Source organism: Lampris incognitus, chromosome 5, assembly GCF_029633865.1.
Source record: "Lampris incognitus isolate fLamInc1 chromosome 5, fLamInc1.hap2, whole genome shotgun sequence".
Classification (NCBI taxonomy): Eukaryota; Metazoa; Chordata; class Actinopteri; order Lampriformes; family Lampridae; genus Lampris; species Lampris incognitus.
Window position 1 is genome coordinate 28812233 of NC_079215.1, and position 9415 is coordinate 28821647.

A 9415-nucleotide genomic window follows, 5' to 3' on the forward strand; every position below is an offset into this window, starting at 1 on the left:
CGGTTCAGGGATAGTTGTTCCCTCTTCACATAGCTGGCATCTTTGACTCCACCGTTCAAACCAGCGTTCCCTCCCTATAAAGGATGTGCATATCCTCATCCTTGATAGGGAGGAATGGTGGTTTGAACGGGGAGTCAGAGGCCAGCTCTGTGAAGAGGGAACAACCATCCCTGAACGGGGGGGGGGGGCGCCCACAATGGTGAGAGCTTGCAGGTAAGTATAAGTGCACCGTGGGTGAGCCTAGTCCCAGTTTACGGTGCAGTGTTTTTCAGGCAAGACAGCTATAATACAGACCCTGAAGTAACTACAGAAATAACACTATGAACTGTGTCTAGTATCTGTAAAATCTGAAGATCTACTATTGCTACAATTACACAGGCACCTCCATAGCTCAATGGTTACAGCACACAGCTGCAACCGTCAAACGATTTGATTCCAGCCGCTGACCTTTGTTGCATGTCATACCTCTCTCTCCCATTTCCCATCTGCCTCTTCACTATTGCTGTCTAATAAAATGCAAAAAAAGAAAAAAACAGGAGCTGATGAGTAAGGAGCAAGGGAGGTGGCTTTCTGGTTCACATAGTTCATGTTGTTGGGAGTGGGGTGGCTCAGTAAGATGTGCTTCATAGAAGGATCTTGACCCCGCCCTGTGGAGACTGGGAACCCTGGGTGATGCCCCTAAGAGATGCTGGCCCAAACTCTAACCGCTTCACTAGGCTGAAAGACAAGATGTAGTTCATGAACCCATGATCAAGACACAAATCAGGAAACCTATTTTCTATACATTCTCAACAAGGGAATAATGGTTGGCTTGTAAAGAGCTTAAAATCAAAGCATTCATTTAATCTGTTGTACCTGTAATATTTTCACAATCTTGGGAAAATTCTACAATATTTCATTACATAGTAATCAGTAAAATCCAGTAACGAATGCAGTTCATATTTTAAGCTCCTATTCTAAGATAAAATACAATGTTTCCTGTTAATATTGTCTGAGGACAAGAATGTCTTCCATCTGAAGAATAAAGGCTTAACTACTGTACCCCCCCCCTCACCTGTCATATTGTGGAGGAGGGCTCATACTACTGGCCTGATGCTCAGGGCCTCCTTCTATACCAGAGGGAGTTCCAGGACCACCTTGAAGTGCCGGCCTAGTAGTGGAAGTGTCATACACAAAGTCTCGACACGAAGCTAACTTTGACTCCAGGTTCTGACAATGACAACCAAAAAACAGAACAGCCAAAATGTTAATAGAGCTTCAACTGATACAAAAAAATTCATGCAAAGTTTGTATTTATATATGGTGGTATTATGTATATCTCTTACCCCAACTTTTCTTAATAACTCTCCAACAATGTTGAGTGCAGATATTCTAGCTGATGTAGTGAGTGGAGTCCCGGTTAGGCCATCACCTAAAACAGCACATCAGTCAGCTGTTCAACTAATTATGGACTGTTTATGATCGATATAAATGTGTACAAAAGAAATGAAAAAGCTTAAATATAAATGGCCATATCAGGCACTGTATGAAGACCCCCCAACCCCCTGCCCCTTTGGAGAAGGGAGATGGGGGGGAAAAAAGTTTTACTCTTTCCGTCTCACAAAAAAGGTAAATTCAGATGAACTCAGAAAATTATTTCCACCTTTGTCAAAATCCAAGGGAGGCATTTTTCTTGAAAGATTTTATAAGATTGATTCTCTTTGCATTCTAAATAAAGTAAAATGGGTCCACTGCTTGCTATCATGCGATTTTTCCATTTGTAAAAAAATAACCTATATCCACCAATCACCAGTTGTTCATAATGAAACTCTTCAGTCCATCGTATGATTAGAGTTCTAGTCTTATTTACATTAATTTGAGCCATATACACACCAATAGAAATCAGAATTAAACACACAGTCTCATTCTAAGGCACGATTAATATGCTCCTTTTGACTGTGTGCGACAGTGTGTTATCATGTAATTAGGGCTGCAACAACGAATCAATAAAATTCGATTATAAAAATAGTTTGCAATGAATTTCATTATCAATTCGTTGGGTCTCTGTTGGTGCACGCTATGTTACAGAGCTGGCTACATCACTCCAAGAAAAAAAAAAAACATTTGAAACATGGCGGAGAAAACTTGCTTGACCAAAATCATCTATGGGAGTACTTAACATTAAATTTGAGTGTGTTAGCTGCAAATTATGTAAAACCAATCTCGGGTGGCATGGGAGCACCACAGTAATAACAGAACACCTGAAACGAAAACATGTTGGAGCCATAGATGAAGGGGACTCAGAAAGTACAAAATCTTAATTAAATGAGTTTAGACCCATGCCATGTGTTGCATTTTGAAGTGAGGAATCTCACAGCAGGTAGTTAATAATAATAATGATAATAATAATAAAAAAATCAATCTTATATAGCGCTTTTCCAACACTCAAAGTCACTTTACAATAAATGGGGTGAAACAAGACAACAGATAAACATAGCACAAACATACAGGGGTGGATGGGAAGGGTGGGCTACGAGAGGGAGAAGCGGCAGCCACACACAAACGCCAGCAGTACTCTCCGACTTAAACAGATAGAAAAGGGCATGAAAAAAAAAAGGCACCGTGGACGTTGATTTTCTGTAGGGGTTTTCTCCCGTAGCCTATTCCTCTCCCGAGGTATCCACTAGGCAGTGGCACTATTTAACCCATAGCTGGGGGCTGGTTCGTAGGCATCAGGGAATATCACACCAGTGGGTCTGAGTACCGCACGTCTAGGGGCCAGACCTCCTCCGAGTCCCTTGTAGTTAAGCCAGGGTCCAAGGTGTACCCAGTTACCATGTGTCACCACAAGGAGGCACTACATAGGGCTTGCTGTTGGAGAGGCTATGTACTGGCAAAGAGAGACTTACGTGCTTGGCTCTAATGTTCGCATTTCTGCTAGCCAGCGGAGAAGGTTGAGAGTGAGACATGACAGGCACAGAACACTACACCAACACACTAGACGCTTCACAACAACCCCACTTCTTACACAGGAATGTCAGTTAGTTCTTCTCGTTTTTCTACACAATAGCCGGTGTTTGCTCGCGATCAAGTTTGAATGATCTATTAAGTCAAATTTCCAAGAGAACTAGCCTTAGCCAGGAGCATGCGATCAAGTTTGAATGGTCTATTAAGTCAAATTTCCAAGAGAACTAGCCTTAGCTAGGAGCATGTGGACATGCTAACATTTTTTCAATGTAATGCAAAGTTCCTGTAGAGAGCGAGCGAGAGAGAATGTGAGAGTGAGAAAGTGTTACTGATGTTAAGTCAGAATCAGAATCATGTTTATTGGCCACGTAGGTTGGCACATGGACTTTGACTCCGGTTTCGTGGCTCTGTCAGTGTACTTAAGATAGAATAACAACACAACAATCTTCAGATATACACAAGGATTGCATATTCAGGCAAAATAAGAGGTGATAAAGTGCAATCACATCTTATTTCTTATTTTAATTATCTCCTCTTATCTAATCACCTCTAAATGCTATTTGATGTAGAAAAGCCTGTTAAGTTTGTTTTGCGTTTTTCTTTTTATTATTTAAAATGTATTACTATTTTAACAGTTCAGGTCCATTCAAGCAATGTAAAAAAACTACCTGTTTTTGTGCACTTAATAAATTAAAAAAAAAAAAAAACACAAAACATAACAAATAAGCATATATCTTTTGTACATGTTGTATAGCATTCATTTAGGTCTGTTACTTGGAATAACATTTTGTTTTTTGAATAAAATGATGGAAATTTTTTTTGTGTTTTTATCTGATTCATCGATTAATCAAAGAAATCTACTATTACTACTACTTTTGGCTGCTCCCGTTAGGGGTCGCCACAATAATCGACAGATTAATCGATTATCAAAATAGTTGTTAGTTGCAGCCCTAAACATAATCCTAATCGGATACGATGAGCCAAAAATTTATCCAGTTGACAGTAACCACAGTACAAAGCAAAAAAACAAAAAAATCTTATATTTCATCATAGTTTCAGCCAAGGAAGACTTCATACTCACCACGTCGGATGCTGGATGCAGGGGGTGTGGCAAAGGAGGTGATGGGTTTGGAGGGCGTGACAGGGACAGAGGGATTGCCGGGTGAGGAGCGTGGAAACTCCGTTTTATCTGGATCTTTTCCGAGGCTGCTGGAGGGCCGCCGCTCCTTCTGTCTCACAGCCAGCTCCTGGCGAAGGTCTGCCAAAAACAAAAGACTCAGATGTGACTACAGAACTCAGCTTTTGATGTCTCACTCATTTTCCAAATATAAAAAGGTTCTAATTAAAACACTCGCATAATAGGGTTTACTCATTAATACATGTAAAACAGAGAAAACAGAGATAATAAATGGAACTTTGGAATTAAACAAAATACCAAAATGGATGCACTTAAACATTACCCCTGTGGTTTTTTGGACAATACTGATTGCAATCAGCATTTCTTTAAAAAATGTTAGCCTTTGGTGTGTGTGTGTGTGTGTGTGTGTGTGTGTGTGTGTGTGTGTGTGTGTGTTTTACCTCTGGCTTCATCTTTGAGCCTCTGGACAGACTCAAGTAGGTTTTCTTTCTCATCTAGCTCACTCTCCAAGAAAGCATTCCTCTCAATGACTTGGTTCATCCTCTGTTCGAAGTCCTCCAAAGTCATGATGGTAGCCCTGTGAGATGAAACAGGATATGACGGTTGGGCTGGTGAGTGTACGGGTTTGTGCCAAGGTCATTGTGTTATGTGAGCTGCTGAGGGTTTTTACATTCAAAATGAAAACCTGATACTAGATTGCCAAAAGTTATTACACTGACTTTAGAAACAACAGGTAAGGTTAAATAAGATAAGGCTAAGCATAACAAGATTATTACATATTGGGGTTGTTAGTCATTCAATTTATTAACACATGTAAACAACACAGCCTTCACATAGTCTGCTTTTTCTTTATAAATTAATTTCTAGTTTTTCCCCTCATCCCACCCGATTAAGCCAATGGCATATGGCCGGAACGCTTGTTGAATAACTCCCCTGGCTCACATTTCCACAGGAAGGAGATAGTCGTAACACCAGTTTCCTTCAAACTCGTGTCGGCTGCTCTCGCTATTTTACACGCTGAAGCCTTGCATGGATTGCATTACCTTCAGGCCACGAAGGAGATGTAGGGAGAATGCTTTCGGTTGCTTGGCTGCAGGCGCCCGGATGGGCCAGAGGGGTCGCTGGACAACAACGAGTCCCCAAACACTACACCGATCTACACCCACTATCCCTCGGGTAACGGCGGCCTAATGAATGCCTTACCCCGTGGACGCGCTGGCCGTGACCGCTTACGGAGAGTCTGGGATGCAAACCTCCCAGCCACATAACCAGCGGAATGCAAGAACAGCGGTTTGTTCCACTCAGCCCTCAGAGGGCCTATAGTCTGCTTTTTGAAACTGCATATGCCAAAAGTCACTAGATGCAATGCATTGGATGTTCTTTGGATTTGCACTGGAATCTTTACTTGACAAATTACAGACACAGTAGAACTGCAAAAGATCAATGACTTCTGCAATTATTACAAATTACTGGATCTCCCCAAATAATAAAAGTCCCGTGTGAACAGATTACAGGTGAGTGGGTGAATATTTATTTAGCCTATTTGTCATTCATATTCCATGGCTACTTTTTGATTCTCAAAATTCTTTAAATGACGATTTAGCCATTTATCAAGGTATATCTATTTGTATCTGTTCATGTAAAGGCAAGGCAAGACAAATCTATTTACTATATAGCACATTTCAGCATCAAGGCAATTCATGTATTACAGCTTGAATACTGCATGACGTCAGAATACAGTTGCAGCCCTGAACTTGGCTGCCACAACTGACTAACTCTGCTCCCCAACAAAAAGGGGAATTTCCTCCCTTGGGAGATCAATGAAGTACATTGAAAGCAAAGACAAAGACAGAAAGCAATCAGATATAATATTGTGAAACAAGACCTCACACTGCCTTGACACTGACCTCTTGGCCCTCTCCAGATCATCATTGGACTGCTCTAGCTCTCTGATGTATTTCTGGAGTTGGTCTCTGATTGCTGAGGTCTCAGCCAGATCTCCCTCTAGGTTTGAGAGTTGCCGGAATGCTTCAGAATGCTGTGCTTCAAACTTCTCCTGTAAACACACAGCAAACAACATGGAGACATTAAGAACTGCCAACTGCAGAACCAGAGCTAGCACTTTTAACTTTCAAGTCAGTTTAAAGAGTCTTTTTTATGTCCTGTTGGGTTTACAAAGACATGTACTTTTAAAGGTTCTTGTTCCACTTCCCTGTCCCCCACTGTCCTTTAGCAATTAAGGGCTTTTAGTACAATCCTGCATTCTCTCCCTCCATTAATGTTCCTTCCCCACGGACTATTGAGCAAAAATAGCAGTCAGCTGATTCAAAGTTGGGCAAAGAGGGCGTAGTGGTACTGCCAGTGACTGTGTGAATGTGGGTTGCCATACAGCTGTGTGTCTCTGTCTGTCTATTCATGTGTCAGTAAACCTAGTTTTTAGAGTCCTAGGCCTATTTAGAAATAACGCACTGTACCTTGATGCTCTCCAATTCCATGCGGAGCCGATTGTTGTCCGAGAGCAGCTCTTTGTTCCGGGCCTCACACTGCTTCAGCTCTGTCTCCAGCTCTGCCTCATAGTCCCTACTCATCTGCTGGAACTCCTGCAGCTCCTCCTGAGCCTCCTCGGCCCTAGTGACAAGCCGACGTTAAACTACAGCATTATTAACTTGCAAATGTAATCGCACATGATGTGATCACTGAAGAAAGGGGACATAAAATATTTTCCGTGGCTCTTTTCTAAGTCGATGTCATATGATGGTGGGTGTTGTTAGATGTCTATTCACGACAAGCAGGCGTACTCTGCTTATTAATTTTACCTTTGATGATGACTCTGTGCCTGCTCCTTCCAGAAAACCAGTTCCTCTTGTATTGACGCGAACTTATGCGTTTCTGGCTCACCCATGTCTACCTGTTTAGGTCTTTCTGATTAACAAGATGAGAGATGAGATCGCTACCCAAACCTCACCTTCGGGATTAGAGAAAGAAACAATATTTCAATCTATACATCAGAAGACCCCGGTCATCCATTCCATCGCTAGCTAACGTTAGCCAGCACTTGCCGGCACATTCCCTTGGACATACGTTGCCTTCAAAAGCGTGTCCCTGGCGTGGAGGTTAATTTAACGTTTCAATAACGAGATTAAGTTACTCTTCTTAAACACAGCAACAACACGACCGAGGCAGGATTTCGAGCTAGCGTTAGCGTCGGTGCCGGACTTGGGCTAGAGTGAGGTTCGCAAACTGCCGATCTCGGGTATCTACGTAAAAACGAAAAGGATAATCGAAGTTAACTCACCTTTATGCGAGAATATTCAATATCGTAGAACAACAAAGGTTAAAAACAAAGACGGTTCGAAAGTTACATTCACTTTAGAACGCTCATATTTAACGTACGCTTACGCTGCTTCCAAGGTTCGTAAACTGAATCTAAACACTTACTGGAACGCACGCCATTGGTGAATATGGATGTTGACGTACGAGGACTATCCAATCAAATGGTGCCGTAAAATCAAACGCCCCCCCCCCCCCCCGACTGCACAGAGAGCTCTGTCATACCAGCCGAGGTGACATGTGGCACCATCTTTTGGCCTTAGATAGAATACCAAACATTGTGCACGTGCATATTTATAATGTCGATCGTTCTTTCAGTTGAATCAGTAGATCCGAGATCAGAGTCAAGACGTCTGTCTACCGCCACAAAACTGTCGAGTTCACTGGGGTGTACATCCAATGAGCCCTGAATCCGATGCGGAGGGCATCCAGGGCGGTCCAGTACAGACAGGCCCCTGCACTCAATCTGTTACATCAGGAGAATGCACCAGCGTTTCCCACACTTTTTAGACAACGCACCCCCTTTTACATTCCGACCGGGTTGATGCACTCCCAATCCCCCACACCTTCAAACAATAAAATAACATAAAAGGAACAAATCATCAGTGTCTTATAAGAAGGCAGCTATACCAGTGGTCCCACTGCCGGGATTGGTAGTGTGTGGCACTGAAACTTATATTAGTTAAACTCTTAATGATCACATTATCAGAGTCATTGAGCTGGCAAACAATTTTATACATAAAATTTCTTAGAACAGCCTGAAAGGTGCTGACTCCTGCAGCCACAAACATTTCACTTGCACGACACCATCTAGGTCTTTTTAGTAGCATTCTCATAGCATCATTATAAACTACTCGAAGCCTCTGTAAACTTGCTTTTTTCTCTTTTTTTTGACCACAGGTGTGCAGTGGTGTACGATATGCTCTGAACACATACCAAACTTGTATGAGATAGCTTTTGCTTGTGCATACATCATGCGGCATTGCCTATAAATATTGTAACGTGCATGGATAAGAAGACACGCTGGCCGCTGGCTGACGGATCTGACCCTTTAGTCGAGCGGTTAGCGATGCCTCCTGCGGTGCGGGCGATACTGGTTCGCTTCCCGGCCGCGGCAGTTCCTGTGGTTGCGTTGTCCCGCGATTTCGCTACAATATCGTCTGTCATTTGTTCAGTAATATATTGTCCAAGATATTTCACCTCATCACATACCCCAAGATTATTATCAGACAACTTAAAATCAGGAAATTTCAGATAATTGACCTCTTTTGTTCTGCAGATCATGACAACACTCTTACTAGCATTGTATTTGATATCATGCTCCACACCATACACAGAACATATACTATTAAGGAGCTACTGGAGACCAGCGCTACAGGGACTAAGGATGACACCAAGGTATTACCAATCATGTACCCAGTGTTACAGGCTTTCAACTGCTTGGACAAATCATCAGTATATAGATTGTAGAGAATTGGAGACAGAATTCCTTCTTTTCTGACACCATTGCTAACCCCAAATGGGGCTGAAACACCCAATTTCACTTGCATAGTCTGGTGGGCATACTAATAAGCCAGAGTTCTCGCAATGTATTTATGCACCCCTCTTTGACTCAATTTAACAAACAACTTTCTATGATTAGCATGATTAAAAGCTTTAGAAGCATCGATAAAACACATAAGAACCGAATTTTGAATCTTGGCCTCTATATTTGTTAACAATTTCTTTTAAGGCATATATATAAGTCAGTGCCATGTTTAGCTTTAAACCCAAACTGGTTATCCATGGATCCAGCAGGATTCTTGACAGTATGCTGGCTAGAGCTATAGGCCTGTAGTTATCTAGGCTGCATACTTAACCAGCTTTGTCCTTAATGACTGACACTAACAGTACAGACAACAATGAGTCTGGTAACAAGCCATGGACCATAAAGCCAGTAAAACAAATAGCAAGGAGAGGAGCTATCCTCGGACTGGCATATTTAAGGTGTTCAACAGTAAT

At 42.0% G+C, this 9415-nt stretch overlaps 1 protein-coding gene across 2 annotated transcripts; it reads right to left on the reverse strand.

The window, feature by feature from the left end:
* Positions 1–126: 126 nt before the first annotated feature.
* On the reverse strand, positions 127–7502 carry LOC130112854 (nuclear distribution protein nudE homolog 1-like). 2 transcript variants are annotated; one of them, XM_056280366.1, is made up of 9 exons: positions 7380–7502; positions 6901–7049; positions 6559–6712; positions 5992–6140; positions 4525–4661; positions 4028–4204; positions 1326–1411; positions 1055–1209; positions 127–717 (listed from the first exon to the last, which is right to left on the reverse strand). In XM_056280366.1, exons 2-9 carry the CDS (start codon positions 6984–6986, stop codon positions 624–626), a joined length of 1038 nt encoding a protein of 345 aa, XP_056136341.1. In that variant the 5' UTR covers positions 6987–7049; positions 7380–7502; the 3' UTR covers positions 127–623. The 2 variants fall into 2 exon arrangements, with proteins under 2 accessions (XP_056136341.1, XP_056136342.1); XM_056280367.1 differs by having other exon boundaries at positions 6901–7006; positions 7380–7485.
* Positions 7503–9415: the final 1913 nt, after the last annotated feature.

Coding starts and splice junctions, on each gene's coding strand:
- LOC130112854 (XM_056280366.1), bottom strand. CDS start 6,986: ATGGGTGAGCCAGAAACGCATAAGTTCGCGTCAATACAAGAGGAACTG. Junction 4,205..4,524: donor GCTCAAAGATGAAGCCAGAG/GTAAAACACACA, acceptor TGTTTTTGGCAG/ACCTTCGCCAGGAGCTGGCT. Junction 1,412..4,027: donor TGCATCCAGCATCCGACGTG/GTGAGTATGAAG, acceptor GTGCTGTTTTAG/GTGATGGCCTAACCGGGACT.